General features: G+C 39.2%; 1 protein-coding gene across 1 annotated transcript in view; it reads left to right on the top strand.

The window, feature by feature from the left end:
* Nucleotides 1-7,188, top strand: part of LOC126416726 (probable ATP-dependent RNA helicase DDX27) — an 87,503-nt gene extending 80,315 nt beyond the window's left edge. The window contains exons 14-15 of the mRNA XM_050084543.1: nt 6,631-6,712; nt 6,852-7,188. Of these exons, the coding sequence (XP_049940500.1) occupies nt 6,631-6,712; nt 6,852-7,017 (248 nt within the window). The 3' untranslated portion in view covers nt 7,018-7,188. The remainder of the gene's footprint in view (nt 1-6,630; nt 6,713-6,851) is intronic.
* The last annotated feature ends 13,024 nt before the right edge of the window (nt 7,189-20,212 follow it).

Here is a 20,212-nt window from a genome sequence, read left to right as displayed (position 1 = left end):
ACACAAAAAAAGACAGCCAGGGATCATAATATTTACTTAAACTATCTGAATTCATCTCTATGAAGATGCTGGCTATTCTGAGTTAGGTTTTCCATAATTCCCTTAAATTGCTCCAGGCAAATGCCTGGATGGTTTCTTTGAAAGGGCATGACTGATTTCCTTCCCCATCTTTGAAACCACCCTACATTGTGCTCCATCTCTAATGATTTCGGTGCTGACAGGATGTTAAACTCTAATCTTCCTTCCTTCCATCCATGAAGATGGGCTATATGCAGGTATGTGTACTGTTAATGAGATAATGTCGTGAATAGTTCTTGGGTATTCAGCCAGATGTGTCTAAAAGACACAATATTTCAGCAAGGCGGCTGCTTGGCATCTTCAGGCACTCCTGATGACAGTGATGTTTTGCTGATTGCTGTGTTTATAGTCCCCACTCCCCAGCTCCTCCAGCCAGTACTCTGGGTGCAGACGTGGTGCAGTGGTGGGGAAGCGCAGTGTCAGGCATCAGTCAAGGGCCCGCCACTATGCTCTCATGGTGCTCAAACCTGTGTCTAAAGCCTTGCTTAATTGAAACCTGCTGTCCTTATTTATTAGTTCATCATGCTTTTGGATCTCTATAGCTTCTTTCAGAATACAATCCCAGAGTTTGTAGGAACAATCCCAGAATTTGTAGGATTGTTGCTACAACTTGGTGCTATCTTAATTCATGGTATGTCTGTGGGGGATGCAGGTCTCTGCCACAGTGGGCTTTGTTGGCTGAATATTGTCTGTGTTGCATGTATGCTCAGTACATCTCTCCTGTACTGTTCGGATAGTCTGGCCTACATACATTTTTCCACACTGTCAAGTGATACTGTAGACTCCCAGTTTCCAAAGTCCTAGGTCATCCTTGACTGATCCTAATAAGGTTTTTGTCTTAGATGGTGGGTAGAATAAACACTTGATGTTGTATAACCAGAGTACTCTTCCAGTTTTTGCTGGTGTGTTCGCGATGAAAGGAATAATCGCCGTCGCAACCACTTTATCTTCATCTTCAGCTGGCTGTGGTCGTGGCTTCTTTGGTTCTAAGGGACACTGTATCTGGCAGTTGCTGTAACCATTTGTACGGAACATGGCCTGTAAGTGCTGCATTTCATCTGCTAGACTGTCACTGTCTGAGACTTCACATGCTCTGTTCACTAGAGTGCTTAGGACACCTCACTGTGAAGATGCATGGCAGCTGGAGCCATGCAAGCATAAATCTGTATGTGTCGTTTTATGTAGGCAGTGTGACCTAGTGTGCTATCTGGTCTTCGCGATGAGCACATCTAGAAATGAAAGTTGACCATTTTCCTTTATCGCCATCATGTATTTGATGTTCTGGTGCAACGAATTCAGATGTAGCAGTTGAGATCTTGTAGACAGCTGACTCCGTTCTTCTTCAAATGCCTTCATAAACTTATTGGCCACCACTGGTGAGAGTGAGCAGTCCGTCAATACTTTGTCTGCTATCTCATAATAATTTCTGTCGATCAGGAGGTAAGTTGATGTAAGCACAAATTCAAACAGCTTTGTTAGAGAAGGCCCAAACTTTTCTCCTAGGAGGCTTACGGAGTCTCATAGAGGCACCCGTGTGAAAAGAAATACCACATCAATGCTCACCACGGGTCTTCTTGGCCCAGCAGCTCCAGAACTTTTAACTAAGTTCATGAGCTGCTGAACGAAATGTGGGAAATTTCTTATGTGGTGCTGGCTCCCTAAGTATCATAATGGACAGTAAAGAAGAAAACCTGTGAAAGCAATAATAAGCCTTGTTGGAAGTGAAAGAAAACAGAGAGGACAGGCATGAAAAGTAAGTGAAGTGAGGAATTTCCATGGTTAAGGTAAATTATGTGACACGAGTGCCAGAGTAGAAACAAAACACAAACAGTAGAAGATATAATATTGTAAAGAGAGTTCATGGAAATGAAAGATAAGCAGCAGTAGTAAGTAATAATATGAAAAATGTCCAAGTGCTAAGTATGTATTGAAACTAGGTCTTGTCTTTGGAGTTGTGAAGCAGCTATAATGGAGATGAAGTGCAGATTGAGAGAGCCACATAGTGAAATATAGAGCACAAAAAACAAGAAATGATGTGCTGTTTGGCTGTAATTAACATGCTATAAAGAGAGTTATTATTGATTTACAAGCAATGAAATGACTAAGGACTACCACTCATAATACAGAGGAAGCATTGAGCAGGAGACACACAAAAAAATTGGGTTTGAGTTTGTGCACGGAGAGAATTTAGTTGAGCAACTGTCTTTTCTATTGTTTCATTTCCCTTTCACAAGCCCAAAATATGTTTTGTAATTACAGTTTGATCCTTCTTTACTCTGCATCTGAGTCATTTACTGATTTTTCGCTATAGTACCATGGACCAATTTTATTCGACAACAAATAAATAGTTCTAAGGATTGTATTGAAATAATGTAACAAGAAATCCAAAACGGAATATAGAAGTGATTTTTAATTGAGATTTAACATATGTAATGTGGCAAACGTAAAAATGTGTTTAACATTATAAAAGGAGGAGAAACTTAAATTTTTCTGACTGTGAGAACAGTGACCACTGTTAAGGATTCCTTTGACACAGCAGCAGAGAAATGTGTGTTGAGAGTGGTGTGTCTAGAGGAATGTAACCATGTCATCATTTCAGACAGGAGATGCTTGTTGAGAGTGATGCACCTAGAGGCATGTCACCATGTCGTCCTTTCAGAGAATTTCCTGTTTTGTCTACAATATCACAATGGATGTGTCTATGTTTGGATGCTCCGAGAATAATGATTGACATTTGTCATTGTCATTTTGAAGTGTGTTTCCATACACAAGCTCACAAAAATGGTTACGAAATTGCTGACATGAGAAGATGTGTATGTGAGGTGGATGAGTCCTGGGAACATGTAAAACATGATTCCCAGTGTTCCAAAGCATCACAAAAGACCTGGGAAGAAAATAGTGTCTTCTGACATATAACATATACGAACAGCCCAGAAATGATATCTTACGCAGTAACAGCGTGCCCAGGGGAATCGTGTAGAAAAATCTGAATAAACAAGTGTGCATTGCACACAGCTGGAGGGTTAAAGCATTGAACGATTTGCACCTTTTTCTGTTCACATGAGACTCTTTTGTTCTAGTGATCAATAATAGATTGATGCTGGATGAAGGGAAAGTTCATTTCTGTATTTAATATTGGTAGGTACCATATCAGGTCCAGTGACCTTTATGCAATGAAGGGCCTTTGAGTGTTTATTAATTCCAGCCCCAAGTATTTCTCTATGTTATAGTCGCATTCCAGTGACATTTAAAAGTAGTATTTGTTTTGTGATTTCCTTCTTCTATTTTGCGGAGTTTCAGGGTCAGTAAGTATATGGATAGACTGAGATTCCACATTTTCTTTTTCTGAACCTTTATCTAACTGGGGACTTCTCCTCCCAATGCTGCTTTCAAAGTTCTAGTCATTTTTTCTTTAATTTTCCTTTTTTTCTCATTGTATGCTCAGACCACTGAAGTTTTACAGCTAGTTGTAGGTTATCAATAGGAACAACTTCTTCCCAGTTGGACTCACTGCCAGTTTTATCCTTCTGATCTTACAGACATTGATTTTGATTATTATTAGTTTGGATTTTATCTACAATAATGATGGAAGCTGAAGAAATGAATTAAAATCTGTGCCATGGCCAGAACTCCTTGCTTACTAGGCAGGTATGCTGACATTGCACCACCACAGCACTATAGGTAACATAGCTGCACGGACTGTCCTAGTCCAATGGCCTCCCTTACTTCAGTTCAAATCTTCAGCTTCTTTTCCCCTTCTTAGATCACTACTATTGCCGAGGCTCTCTGGTATTGGAATAGCATCCCAATGTTGGACGTAATGGGGAAATCCTGCCTGTACCTGGGATGCAGTTGGTCTATAGATCTGATTTAATTAAATTTTCCTTGAGGCATTTGAGGCTCATCTTTATCTACAATACTGTCTCAAGGAAGATATAATTACATCAGATCTATAGATCAGCTATGCCTGAGATACAGGCAGAATTTTCCCATTACACCTGACACTGGGGCGCTATTCCAATACCGGAGAGCCTCGGCAATAGTGATTATCTAAGAAGGGGAAAAGAAGCTGAAGATGTGAATTGAAGTTTGTGGTAGGGAGGGCACTGGACTAGGGTAGTGCATGCAGCTATGTTAACCATAGTACTGTTGTGGTGTAATGGTTAGCATAACTGCCTTGTAAGCAAGGAGGCCCGGTTTCAAGTCCCAGCCATGGCACATATTTTAATTCATTTCTTCAGCATCCTATTGTTGTTGGTGTAGATGGAAGTACTGATGTAGCCAGCATCAAGGAAGGCAGTGGCTTATTGTTTGGGATCCTGGGAAGTTAGAAAAGATTCCTACAAACAAATCCATGACACAGCAATGGGCACCCACAAGGCACCATCCTATACCAAGCTATTCATGGGCCATGTAGAGGAATCCCTCCTAACTACCCAGAATCCCAAACCTTTTACCTGATATCGCTTCATTGATGACGTCTTTGTGATCTGGACTTAGGGTGAGAACACCCTACCCATGTTCCTACAGAACCTCAACACCTTCCACCCATTCACTTCACCTGGCCCTACTCAACACAGTAAGCCACCGCCTTCCTTGATATTGGCTAAATCGGTATGTCTATCCACATCGAACCCACCAACCACCAACAAAAATACCCCTGCTTCAACAGCTGCCACTTGTTTCATACCAATAAGTCCCTTCCATACAGCCTAGCGACCCTGGTTGTCACATACACAGTGACGAACAGTCCCTCCCCAAGTTTGCCAAGGGCCTCACTGAGGCCTTCATAGACTGAAATTGCCCTCCCAGCTTTGTCCCAGAACAGATCTCCCATATCTTATCTCACCTACCACATATCCATTATCTGGCCACAAAGGAGCACTTCCCTCTTGAATCAGTAACACCCAGGACTGGAGCAACTGAATCATATTCTTCGCTAGGGTTTCGACTACCTCTTGTCATGCCCTGAGGAGTATTCCCCCCACCTCTCCCACAGTGATATTCTGCTGCCAACCCAATCTACAGAATATCCTTGTCCATACCTACTCAACATCTGCTCCCAACCTCTTGCCTGCAGTTGACCATGATGCAAGATCTGTCTCATACATTTCCTACCACCACCTACTCCAATCCTGTCGGGCATCTTGTACCACATCAAAGTTAGAACTACCAGTGAAAGAAGCTATGTAACCTAAAAACTAAACTGCAACCACTGTGCCACTTTCTTTTTGGGCATGACAACTAACAAAGTGTGTGTCTGCATGAATGGCCACTGCCAAACTGTGGCCAAGAGACAGCTGGACCACCCAATTGCTGAACATACTGCTCAATACAATGTGCTTCGTTTTAATGACTGCTTCATAGCCTATGACATCCGGATTCTTCCTACCAACACCAGCTTTTCTGAATTGTGCTGGAGAGAACTCTGCCTACAACATACCCTTTGTTTCCATAACTGCTCTAGACCCAACCTTCGTAAGGCCCGTCCACCTACCTATCCCCTTCCCTGTTCCCACTTGAGCACTACACATTCCTTCTTTCCAACCAGTGTACTTATTTCCCCCCTTCTCTACTCCCCCCCCCCCCCCCTTTCTCTGCCAGCACAGCCTCCAAGCACGGCACCTAGCAGCTCTGTCCTGTCCCCACCATGTCCAAGCAAGTTCCCAGAGGCAGCACAACATCTTCCCCAACCCCTGTCCTGCTGTCCTGCCTCATGCCACTTTCTCACCACCACCCCCACCCCAGTAGATTTCTGCTTACATCAGACACAATCACGTTCCATCATCTGGAGGCAATGGCCACTTGTGTGTGAATTGTGCTAGTGTGTGTGTGTGTGTGTGTGTGTGTGTGTGTGTGTGTGTGTGTGTTATATATTTTAGAAGAAAGACTTTGTCCAAAAGCTTAGATATTTTAGGAGTCTTTTTCATTGTGCTTGCATATGTACACTTCTTCTATGTGGTGAGTAGCAATCTATCATTTCCATATTGCTGTTATTCCTTGGTGGTCTTTCTATTATTTTTCTTTGCAATATTAATTAGTTTTCAGAGAGATAAATTCATCCCTTGTTTGTCACTTTTGTGATATTACTACATGGAAAGCAAGTTATACACAGCAATTTGTTTCACTGAGACTTTATTTTGCACAAGTCGTTTAACATGATCTGAAACTGATCCACAGCCTTTCCTCACCTTTCCTCATAAACTCTAAGTTGGCCATGTTGTCATCAGTTGGCTCCAGTAGATGTTTAGGAATGGAACTACTAAAGTGATATCAACAAATTTAGCCATCGACAGAATTTCACAGGGAAGGCAAAACATTTAGATTATAAGAAATAATGAAGGGAGGTAAATTATGTTGATAGCAGAGAATTTTCAATGAGAGCGCACTAAAGAAATGCATCTTATACACTTTGATTAAAAAGTGAATTGTATATTTTATGTAATTTGTTAAGTTCTGAATTTATTGAAAATACAATTACAATAATCATATTGGAATAAATATTCTGTGTCCATAAGCACTTTGTCAACAGCTGAATTTTGTTATATTTAGGTTCCTCAAAACGTAAAAAATCATCATTTGCTGAAGACCTGACAGATGTCAGCAGGAAAGGAGCCAAACGATTACGTTACGAGTAAGTATCCTTGTTTGTCACACATTTTTTACCAATTCTGGCTGTTATACCAAACTTCTTACTGTAATTACACATTGATAATTGTGTATAGTGACACTTAAATTAAATTTGAACATACCACTATTGCTATTATTTCTAGAGCTAACTTCCAGAAGAAAATGGACAAACTGAATAAAAAGAAACCTGGCAAAGTATTTGGTCAGATGAAACAAAAGAAAAGTGGCACAAAACCAGGACTGGGAGCAAAGAATGGCAAAACAGGAATGTTTGGAAAAAATAAAAAGAAGAAAAATATGAACAGATGACATGTGTTCAGCTATTCTAGAAAGTGGACATGAACATTAAGATATGTTGTGACAAAACTTCTCAGTTGTTCTGTTTTGACAAAACTTCTCAGTTGTATCAACTGCAAAAGAAAAAGAATGTTACACTTATTACAAAGACCTGTACACAATACATATACTTTTTTCGCTTTCGATAGTTTGTTTTTTATTATAAGATATGCAGTAATATATTGCACTTCTTCTGTTTTCCGACCAATGATTATTTATTTTACTTTGGAGGAAATAAGATTACCAGTACTAAGAACTTTAAACTATGTTGTTTGGTGTTGCAGAATTAGGATTTTGAAAGGAAGTGCATATTTCTTCCCCTCTCCCCACCAGGGATGTAACATCTGTGGTTTTCCAACTTGCAGGTGCTACACTTTCCTTTGCAGAATGCAATTACCTGCCTTCTGTGGAAGGTAATATAGAATGTTCCAGTCATAATCTTTAAAGAATGTATGGAAATAGCCATCTTTCAAGGAAAAAAGAAATTCACAGAATACAGTGAAATCTTGCTTTTATGCTTTTCAAGGGACTTTATAAAAATTGTGTAAAATGTGGGAAATAATGTTTTAAGTGTAAAAACTTATGTATAGGATCCCCTTCCTCCCGAATTTTCGTTGTTTATAAATGATATATGTACATGATAAGCATCCAAACACTCATCATGTGGTTGTGTATTATCAAATAAAAGTTATCTGAATTTTGTACCATGTTCATCTGCTAATGTAAGTGGTAGTGGTAAATGGGAAGTAGACATGTTCAACTTAATTTAGTTCATCATAATAGATGTTTGTGCAAATCCTTCAGCTGTGTCATTCATTATTTGAATAATGAAATTTTGCACTAGTAAGATATCTTTAAATGCTAAACATACTGTGTTTTGAAAATTTATTCTCAAATTTACGTAAGTATTTTGTGTGAAGTTTGCATATATGTTGTTCTGTGTCTCTTGCAACTGTAGACGTCTTTTGAGGTTATAATGCACTGTACCTCCTCCATTGTGCAGAAAACCACACACACATAAACCATAACTTACATTGTTGGTTTGTGAAACATCACAAAAATACTTCTATAAATATTTACAGTTGACAACAAGAATAAATTCTTGAAACACATCTTGATAAGCATGAAAAAATTTGTAATTGGTGCAGCGTTTCATTCCCGTGTGGAGTTGCTAGTCGCCCTTTGGGCACCTCCCCAGGTGGCGATTGGGGAATGTTCACCAGGTATGGTGGACACCAGGGAAATATAATAGCTGAGGCAGATCAAAACTAGCAAAACAACAACTGCTGCCTTGCAGTTGGGAGTTGGGTCTCCAAAGGCTAAGGGAAGAAAACCCTGATTAAAAGTCACCCATCCCCCAGTAGGGGTTGGACGCAGAGTTGACAGCCCGCTCTGTAAAAAACAGTTGTTACGAAACTTCTACAAAGTAAAGTCGGATGGATGAAGGAAGACGGACCTGGCATGGAAAAGCACAAAGAGGATGGAATACAAGTAAAGGAAGGAGGGAAAATAAGGAAGAAGAAAAATGTAAGGTGTAGATCAGATCTATATATTGGTACTTGGAATGTGAGATCCCTATACCGGCCAGGAGCACTGATAGTAATGCTGGATCAAATAATGAATATGGAGCAAAGTATGATAGCACTACAAGAAATTAGATGGACAGGGAGTGGAGTTTTAGAAAAGAAAGAGTCGAATATATTCTATAGCTGCAGTGAAAGAAATCATGAGCTGGCAACAGGATTTGTTGTACACCATCAATTAAAGCATTTCGTAATAGGATTTACACCCATTAGTCAAAGATTATCAACACTCAGGATAAAGGGGAAATTCTGTAACTATTCCATGATTAATGCCCACGCACCAACAGAAGAATCCAAAGAAGAAGAGAGAGCAGTATTCTGTGAATCTTTGGAAAGAGTATATGATGATTGCCCGGGGCATGATATTAAAATAATAGCCAGAGACCAAAACACTCAGGTGGGGAAATAACAGATTTATAGACCGATAATTGGCCCCCACAGTAAACATGCAACACTTAATGAGAACGGAACAAGGCTTATACTGTTTGCAGCATCTAGAAATATGGTAATAGGATCAGCACCGTTCCTACATAAAGAAATACATAAGGGAACATGGAACTCACCAGATGGAAATACAGTAAACCAGACCAACCACACATTGATAGATTTGAGACACAAATCAGACCTATTGGACGTGAGGAGTCTCAGAGGCCCAAGCATAGATACAGATCGTTTTCTGGTATGGTCACGAGTGAGGGCGAGGATATCTTAATGCAGCGAAAGGAGTCTGACCCAGGGCACAGAAATATAATATAACAACTTTAGAATCAGTGGAAGTTAGAGAACAGTATCAGGAGAAGATAACTCGAATTCTGGAAAATGTTGGAGAATATAACAATATCGAAGATCAGTGGGAAGTGACAGAAAAGACGGCGGAAACATCGCCAAGAGAGATACTCAGAATTGGGACAAGACAAGTAAGACTATCATGCTTTGATACTGAATGCAAAATAGTAACTGAAGAAAAGAACAAAGCATATGCAAGGACACTGCGATCGCACTGTATGAGGAGAGTAGTAGAAGAATACAAAGAAAAATGGAGGATTGAAAAGAGGACTCACCAAAGAAAAAAGAGAGAATGGATGAAAGCAAGCATGAAAGAAATGGAGCTCATGAGAAGCAAAAATGAAATAAGAAAATTCTATAGAGAGCTTAATGCGGCACGGAAACCTTTTGGTAGTAAAACAAGCTTAATAACAGATGAGACAGGGAGTATAATAAGTGAAGAGAAGGGAATATGTGAAAGATGGAGCAGGTATTTTGATAGTCTCCTCAACCCTAGAATAACTATACCAGAGAATCCAACAGAAACGAATGGGGAAGAGAACTCAGACAACAACACTACCCCACCAAATATAGGAGAAGTGAAAACTGCCGTGAAGAAATTGAAAAACAACAAGGCGACAGGGACAGATGGTATTCCAGCAGAACTGCTTAAGCAAGGAGGCAGAGAGCTGGAACGAAGCCTTCTGAAAATGGTCACAAGAATATGGGAAGAGGAGAAAATGCCCCAACAATGGAAAGAGGGTATCATATTTCCCATATATTAGAAAGGAGATAAGATGTGTGGCAATTACAGAGGGATCACACTACTTAATTTGCGTTATAAAATATTCTCTAATATGCTACTCGACAGAATACTCCCAATAGTACAGAAAGAGATGGGGCCGTACCAATGCAGATTCCTTCCCGAGACGTCAACTATAGATCAAATATTCACCTTAAGACAAATCCTGGAGAAAAAAAAAAAAAACGAATACGAGGTTGGCACACATCACCTCGTTATAGATTTCAAAGCAGCTTATGATAGCATAAATAGAAAGGAGTTATATCAAGCTCTAGGTGAACTGGGAATCTCAAGAAAGTTGGTAAGGCTGGTGAGAATGACAACGAGCGAAACACAAGGTAGTGTAAGAATAGGAGGTATGATGTCCAATACATTGAGTATTGAAAACGAAGTGCGACAAGGGGATGCATTGGCATGTCTTGTCTTTAATGCCGCCCTGGAGAAGATGAGAAATGCAAACCCTCTGAATAGGGGAACGATCTTCTACGAATCAGTGCAGATACTGGCCTACACGGATGACATAGATATAATAGCAAGACCCCAAAAAGCAATGAAAGAGACATTTACAGCTCTCGAACATGCTAGTAGGAACATGGGGTTAATTATTAATGAACAAAACACAAAATATATGGCAGCTGGAAAAGCACATAGAAAAAATATGCCAAATGCAAGAACAATGGGCAATTATACGTTTGAGAGAGTTGAACATTGCAAGTACCTGGGGTCTACAGTTACCCATCTAAATGATGCCTCCTATGAAATTAAGCAGAGATTAATACTAGCCAATAGAGCACATTTTGCCCTGACAAGACTTCTAACCTCAAGGCTGCTGACTTGTACCACTAAATTAACTATCTATAAATCACTTATATGACCAGTGCTTATATATGCCTCTGAAACCTGGACATTAACAACTAAATATATTGAAATACTGTATGCATTTGAAAGAAAGGTACTTAGATGAATTATTGGCCCAATCTGCGAAAGAGGAAGATGGAGGAGGAGATACAACCATGAGTTGTATATCATATACAAAGACCACCCCATCACAAGGATAGTGAAATCCTCCAGATTGAGGTGGGCGGGACATGGGGCCTCTCATGAATGATACAGAAGTACCAAAAAGAATATTACAAGGAAAGCCAGGAGGGCAGAGAGGACGTGGTTGACTAAGAGCCAGATGGGAAGATGGAGTAATCGAAGATCTTAGGAAGATGGGTATAGAAACTGGAGTGTATTGGCAAAGGACCGAGAGAAATGGAAGGAAATTGTAGACGAGGCCAAGGCTCATCATGAGCTGCAGAGCCAAATAAAGAAGAAGAAGCAGTGTTTCATTATTTAGACAAGAAACATCTTAGCAATACAAAGGAAGCACAAGCACCAAGTAGCTCTACAAGTGGCCACACACATCCTTAATCATCAATTTTCTGTCTTAAGGGAGGTCTTCAAATTTAGTTTTCCATGCAATCCTGTCATTTACTGTCTCCTTCATTTGCTCATAATTGTTTTCTATCGTTATACTAGCCACCACCTGATATCTTCTTCTTCTTCCTCTTCCATTCACTGTTCCTTCCATAGCATCCATTCTTCTCACCCATTGTCCAAGTCAGTTTTGTTTCATCTTCCTGATTACTTTTAAAATTTCTCTCTCTTTCCCCACTCTTAGCAACACTTCTTCATTTTTCACTTTGTCTACCCATTTTGTCCATTCCATCCTTCTCCAAATGCACATCTCAAATGCTTCTGTTCTTCTTTCTTCCTCTTTCCTCAGTGCACATGTCTCAGCTCCATATAATGTCACACTCCATATAAAGCACTTTGCTAGTCTCTTCATCAGATCGCCATCCGTGAAACCACATAGAAGCCTCCTCCTCTTTTCAAATGCCTCCTTGGCAATTGTTGTATGCATTTTCACCTCATTATTGCATCTCATGTCTTCCATTATTATGCTTCACAGATATTTGAAAATATTAACTTGTTCTATACCTTCACATCCTAACTTTACAGTTGTTCTTACTTTTCTTGCACTTATACATTTGTCTTTTTCTTGTTAATTTTCATTCCAAATTCCACACAGTTTTTATTTATTTTTTATCATTCCAATTATAGTTCTTTCACTCTCTGCCAGTAACACCGTATTTTCCTCATATTGAATATATTCTAACCTCTTACCTCCTACCCGCATTCCTCTTTTTCATTTCAGACATCTGTAAAAATAATATACTCTACATATATGTTAAACATTATTGGTGAGGGACTCCACTGTACTCTGTCAGCGGTTCTCTACAGCTCAATCAAAAGAGTATAAACTTTAGTTTCTCTTTCCCTGTAGATCTTCTATATAATTCTCAACGGTCTATTTCCATGTCTAGTACCTTTCCTTCTTCTAAATCTATACTGTTCCTCTGCATTACCTTTTTCCAGTCATCTGTGAAGTCTTCTGTTAATGACAATTAGTAGAACTTTTGTTGCATGAGAAATTGAACTTGTGCTTCTCAAATCCTCACTTTTCTTGGCATTACTTTTCTTCTCTATTGCTGTCATTACTGTTGAGAAAGTGATCCCACCATACAACTTTTTCATATATATATATGAAAAAGTTGTATATATATATATATATATATATATACAACTTTTTCATATATATATATATGAAAAAGTTGTATGGTGGGATCACTTTCTCAACAGTAATGACAGCAATAGAGAAGAAAAGTAATGCCAAGAAAAGTGAGGATTTGAGAAGCACAAGTTCAATTTCTCATGCAACAAAAGTTCTACTAATTGTCATTAACAGAAGACTTCACAGATGACTGGAAAAAGGTAATGCAGAGGAACAGTATAGATTTAGAAGAAGGAAAGGTACTAGACATGGAAATAGACCGTTGAGAATTATATAGAAGATCTACAGGGAAAGAGAAACTAAAGTTTATACTCTTTTGATTGAGCTGTAGAGAACCGCTGACAGAGTACAGTGGAGTCCCTCACCAATAATGTTTAACATATATGTAGAGTATATTATTTTTACAGATGTCTGAAATGAAAAAGAGGAATGCGGGTAGGAGGTAAGAGGTTAGAATATATTCAATATGAGGAAAATACAGTGTTACTGGCAGAGAGTGAAAGAACTATCATTGGAATGTTAAAAAAAAAATAAAAACTGTGTGGAATTTGGAATGAAAATTAACAAGAAAAAGACAAATGTATAAGTGCAAGAAAAGTAAGAACAACTGTAAAGTTAGGATGTGAAGGTATAGAACAAGTTAATATTTTCAAATATCTGTGAAGCATAATAATGGAAGACATGAGATGCAATAATGAGGTGAAAATGCATACAACAATTGCCAAGGAGGCATTTGAAAAGAGGAGGAGGCTTCTATGTGGTTTCACGGATGGCGATCTGATGAAGAGACTAGCAAAGTGCTTTATATGGAGTGTGACATTATATGGAGCTGAGACATGTGCACTGAGGAAAGAGGAAGAAAGAAGAACAGAAGCATTTGAGATGTGCATTTGGAGAAGGATGGAATGGACAAAATGGGTAGACAAAGTGAAAAATGAAGAAGTGTTGCTAAGAGTGGGGAAAGAGAGAGAAATTTTAAAAGTAATCAGGAAGATGAAACAAAACTGACTTGGACAATGGGTGAGAAGAATGGATGCTATGGAAGGAACAGTGAATGGAAGAGGAAGAAGAAGAAGATATCAGGTGGTGGCTAGTATAACGATAGAAAACAATTATGAGCAAATGAAGGAGACAGTAAATGACAGGATTGCATGGAAAACTAAATTTGAAGACCTCCCTTAAGACAGAAAATTGATGATTAAGGATGTGTGTGGCCACTTGTAGAGCTACTTGGTGCTTGTGCTTCCTTTGTATTGCTAAGATGTTTCTTGTCTAAATAACGAAACACTGCTTCTTCTTCTTTATTTGGCATCATATATATAACAAAGATGCTGTGACTTACCAAATGAAAGTGCTGGCAGGTCGACAGACACACAAACATACACTACAATCCTCTTCCACAGAAGAAGTCGCTTGCTAGAACTCATCCAGTGCAGACGTACGAGAGCAGTTCTGATCTGAATTATTGAGATTGCGAATCGTGACGAGATTGTTTTCGCGTTTAGAAGTGTTTGTTGCGTGACGGGATTCACGGCTTAAGAAACTGATTTTATGAACTGAGACAGGAACAGATAGACTCATTTAACCGTGCACTACGGGTTAATTGAAATCTAATAACGGAATTAGTGAACATTGGCCTTGACTTCAAATTAGTCGGGCCTTAAGGAGAAGTGAACATTCTATGAAAGAATACACGCAGTTAGTCTTGAGTAGGACCCAAGTACACGACATCATGAAGATAAAACAATTACGCTAAAGTGTTGAGTTGTGGTAATTGCCAAGGAGCTATAACTTAATCGGACTGACTTAACTAAACTATTCCGTGGGCGTGTGGTGCGGGAGTTATAAGTATTTAGTGACAAAATAACAATAAACTGTTTGTTACGAGTTAAATACCCGGTGTGGACTACATCATTAAATAGTTTGATAAATGACTAAATCAACGACTACTCATGAAAGACTATTTCATTGAAGTGCAAATATTCACGTCATTAGTTGACAAGTGAACTTTAAAATATTTTCGTATTACGACACAATCTTACGAAGACTGAATCAAAGAGTATCTCTGGATCTCGGTGCATAGCAGCACAACACTTCCGTAGCAACGAGACAACAGCGTAAAAAAAACTGTTAACTAAAATATTTCCTCGCAATCAGTGGTGTGTGCTATGCGAACGAGAGAAGAATTATAACTACTGCAAATCCGGGCAATTAACAATACAATATTAATAATAAAAAGCATCAATTATACGAGTTCTAATAAGTGGAAAAGCTGCAGACTTGTAATTGAGATACAACGACTACGCGAGGAACGCCTTTCGGAAGTTTTTCAGGTTTTTTCTCCCGTTAATCTACGGGGACTGACGTTATATCGCATTTTGTCTCTACTCTGCCGCAAGAGCTGTGGCAGTAGCAGCTCTACGGCGTCGACTACATCAGCACGCGGTTGGAGTCCGGTGGCACGCGTCTCATTTTTCACTGCAGCGCAAATAACAAAGGTACCTTGAAAATGCCCAAGGGGGCAAATATAGCTAATAACAAAAGTATGAAATAACTTGTTTATTCCAAAAATGAAAACAACCTACAAAAATTACTTCCCACAAGGAATTGATAACGTAATCTGAGGCATATGGCAAGATGCCCAAAGTGGTAATTGGGCGAAGCCACCTGTGCAGACTATGTGTCTTGGAAGCGACACGGACAGGCATGGGAAAACAGAAGGGCAGCACAGACTGCTAAGACATTGAAGCTAGGTGAGAAAACTTGTCAGAACAACATGCCTTGAAATGAATACATACGTTCAAGTGGCAGTAATGTTACACAATCCCACCAATCAGACAGTTCATTAGCTGAGGTTTTGCTTAAGTTTGTTAAAGCACAAATAATAGGAGATACCAGAAGCAAACTGTTTTTAGAGCTCTGGGAACCATTTGGTCCTTTGTACATTCTATATTAGTTGAAAATTATGTTGCTAGTCGACATTGGACCTCTATGCAGGTTAAGTATCTCTAAGCTGATGAGAGAATTGTGCAGAGGGGTCCAAGTATGGACGTCTTAACGTCATCTCACGCGGAGTAAGATTCTGCACAAGTTTGCTAGATGGCGCACATGACTACAGGCTAGGCGATGGGGTTGACAGCTCACATGCTGAACCTCTCACACAGTGTATGATTTGCGCTGAAGCTAGTTGGCTGGCCTGGCTCTGTGAACATGGGGGCACCCAAGCCAGCCAAACCGCAATATTTCTCAAATGATTGTAAAGAAACTATTTGGTAAAAAAAATTGATTTTCACACATCTTACTGCTTCATTTGTCAGCTTCATATTGAAATGCCTATCATTTCGTTAATGATCATACTTATTGTTATATTTTAGGATTAAATAAACTACTGAAAAAATTTCGGAAAGCTTGCAGTGAAAAATAGAGGCTGCTGTGAATTTGAATTTGGTGCACATTATGCCACGTGTTGCTGCATATGAAATGTAGTTAACAAATTGAATTTTTCTTTAAACTTTGAAAGCTATTGCTGTCTATTACCAATCTCGAGAAAATGGATCGTATAAAAAGTGGTTCATCCCGAACTCGCATGCCAGCGAAAAAGCCAGAATGCAATATTCACAGAATTCCTCATGTCTTGTAAATAGTGTCAGGTATTGAAACAATATTTTGTCAATTTGTAATTCAATGAGGAGAGTATTTTGCCACATGATTAATATGCAAAACTTCTAAGTCTGCTCTGTTGATAGCCAGTGAAATGAGAATTACTGTAGATTATGAACAGCATATGGGAATAAATTTCACTTTATTTTTATACCAAAAACTAGTGTTTTCATAAACTATTGACATGTCTTCCCATCAGTTGCTGTTTTATGATTCTATTACCATTTCAACTACATTAGAATGTTAGTGACATGAATACTTACAAACTCTGCTGTCTTTTGATGAAAGAAGCAAATTTGAATGTGGCAACAAGGAAACTTTATATTACTCAAAACTCGCCACTAATAATGTGTCTCTGAACAAAATTAAAGGGAATAAATCTATACTTCGGTTGAAATTTAATGGAATCCTGTACCCCAGTGTGTTTTCAATAACGAATGATGTGGACTGACAGTGGCCAAAGAATTTCATTTCTGTATCTCAATGGTCTGAGGAATATGAAAACATTTAAATTTCCAAAATCCAGTCAACTGACAATATCTTTGACAAACTAAAAGATGTTTATGATGAAAAAGTACAGTCCTTCATTTTGTTCAGGGATAGGAAAGAAAGAATGGCATGCTATGCACTGTTAATTGGTTTCACATTTCTTAAATTAGTGAGATGTGAAATAAAATCCGTTGCCCTGTTTCAATCCATGTCTTTCGTTATTAAAATATAGTGGGGTATAGGATTTTGCCGAAATTTCAACAGAAGTAATGATTTATTTTCCCCAGATTTATGACCAAAATCTTTTTTTTTTTCTTCAGAGAAACGTTGTCGGTGAGAAGTTTTCAGCAATGTATATGTCTCCTTGTTGCCACATTAATCAGTTTCTTTCACCAAAATACACCTGAATTTATAAATATATATCTCACTAACATCCTAATGCAGCTGAAAGTGTGACAGAATCACAAAGCAGCAGTTGATGTTAAGACATGTCAGAAGTTTATGTAAATGCCCATTCTCAGTATATAAATAAACTGTAATTTCTTCACACGTATTGTTCCATACTTACAGTAATTCTCATTTTGCCAGCTATCAATGTTGCTTAAATATTATATCACGTCATTGAAAAAATCCGTAGTCGCTTGAATATCACAGTAGATAAAGAAGTTGCGTGTATTAATCATGCGGTGAAATAGTCTCCTCTTTGCATACTGCCATTTGCCAAAATCTTTTTTCGATATCTGAAACTGTTCATGAGATGTGAGGAATTTTGGGAACATTTCATTCTGGCTTTTGCACTGGTGCGTGCGAGTCGGGATGGAGCACTTTCCACGTGATCCATTTTCTCAAGATTGGTGGTCGATAGAAATATCCTTCAAAGTTTAAACGAAAATTTAATATGTTAGCTACCTTTCATTTGTAGTAACATATGACCTAACACGCACCAAACGCAAATTCATTGCGATTTATATTTTTCACTGCATGCTTTCTGAACTTATTGCAGTAGTTTACTTAATCCTAAAATATCACAATAAATATAATCATTAACAAAATATTCTGTTGTTCATTATGAAGCTGATAAATGAAGCTATAAGGTGTGTGAGAATCTAATTTTTTTACCAAATAATTTCTTTACAGCAGTTTGAAAAAGTTCACAGGTCGGCCTGCAGGCATGTGACGTTCTGTTCAGTATTGAGGGTCAACTGACATTGTCTGAGAGTACCCGACTTGTAGGCTGTGACGTCAGTTGTCAAATGGGACTCCTGCCTGTCCAGAGCAGATAGCATGCAGGGAAGCAGACCAGGCCTCACAAGAAAAATAGCACCGGACCTATCAGGGGAAACGTGCACAGCTCCCTGCAGGCCAACCGGCTAGTTCCCTCAAGGGAAATGGAAATGTCGTGTGGCTAGGGCCTCCCGTCGGGTAGACCGTTCGCCTGGTGCAGGTCTTTCGAGTTGACGCCACTTCGGCGACCTGCGCGTCGATGGGGATGAAATGATGATGATTAGGACAACACAACACGCAGTCCCTGAGTGGAGAAAATTTCCGACCCAGCCGGGAATCAAACCGGGCCCTTTTTTAACCTTTTTTTTCCTTTATTAAAACAACCATATATGTACATAAGCACAAAAACAAATTATTGAAGTGCTGGAACTGATTCAACACGAATTGTATCCTACAATAGACTGAATAACACATTTCGATATAGTGCCATTTGTAAGCTTACAAAATAGAACATAAATAGTAAACTGACAATAGCCTCTTCAGTCCGGACAGAGACATAGATCCGAAACACAAACATATATATAATTGATTGTCTTAACTGGAATGACAGGTCTGTCATTTGATTCATAACCGTCCAAACTCAAAGTCATTTGGAGCACACAAACGGATAACAAGAGATGCACAGGAACATAAATTATGAAAACGTCATAATGAAGTTAATAACACCATTGAGAAGTCGGGAGTAGTCCTAGGAACTGGTATAACCCCTTATTCGTTGTGTATTTTGTTCGCTACATAGTCTTGCATGTGATTTGTGTCCTTACCGGCATCGAGAATTACCCTACGCCTTGTTTTTCAAAAATTATTTCTAACATGTTAGCGAACATCTTTCTGAAATTTGGGTAACGTTTCATCTTCCAGCGTGCCGTTCTCATGTAAGCCTCGAAACTAATGAGATTATCTTCACTATTGTGGATGATGATATATGTCACAAACTGTCCTAACATCCACATCACGGTGTTGTTCTTGGTAGCGGGAAAATGTTTTGCGTCCGGCCAGAGCAGTGGTGCAGTGGCTGGCTGGGCTGCTGCGGGTAATCAGGCCCAGCCTCTGCTGCACCCATTTCCAGTTAATGAGATGACCGCCACAAGTGAAGCGATGGCGTAAGGTGTCGACCAGACCACAGCGGACGCATTTATCACTGTCACTTAAACCGAGTCTATGCAACCTTTCATTAGTGGGTATAACATCGTTTACCACTTTATACCATGTGGACGCCCCTTCAGCAGTGTGGACGGTTAAACTTATGTTGTCCCAAACTGCCTTCCAATTAACACTCGGGTATTTAAGTTCAATGGGATTCCGGACTATTGGAGATGTCCATCTTCTTAATAACAGGTGCGTCGTCGGTAAATCCTGCGTGAAATAATCTCCACCAATATAGCTTACTTCAAGAAAAAACTGCTTGACATGTCATAGTTTGTAATGTATTTTACCTACATCAATGGGTGGATGCGTATCGGTGGGTTGTAAGGTTCGGAAGAGCCAACTGGTTACGCTGAGAGGTTCCTTGTCCAACAAATGGGTGATTCGTTTAATATATAACGCTGTACACTTTCGGTTAATGTCAGGCATGTTTAGTCCGCCGGCCTGTCTGGAAGACGTCAGCGTGGTGTATTTCACTTTGAACAGATGTCCTTGCCAGATAAATCTATTAGAGAGTTTCATCACGTGTTTGGCCTGCATCTTGGGGACTGGAAATAGTTGGGCCATATAGTACGCTTTACTGAATATATAACTGCTGAGAAGTCGGATGCGTTGGCGAATGTTAACGGACCGCCAATTGTTTTCATAGATGGCACCTTGCATTTTATTGGTGATCTGCTTCCAATTTTTTGCATTCATTTTTAGCGGGCATTTGTCGATAATCATCCCCAGAGTGGTGTGGGTTTCGACACGCTTCGCCCAAGGTATAATAACTACGTCGAATCCTCGAATGTTGACAAAGGTGCATTTACCGGCGTT

This window comes from Schistocerca serialis, chromosome 8 (assembly GCF_023864345.2).
Source record: "Schistocerca serialis cubense isolate TAMUIC-IGC-003099 chromosome 8, iqSchSeri2.2, whole genome shotgun sequence".
NCBI lineage: Eukaryota > Metazoa > Arthropoda > Insecta > Orthoptera > Acrididae > Schistocerca > Schistocerca serialis.
Note: the sequence above shows the minus strand (reverse complement) of the source record. Positions and strands in the feature narration are given on the sequence as shown.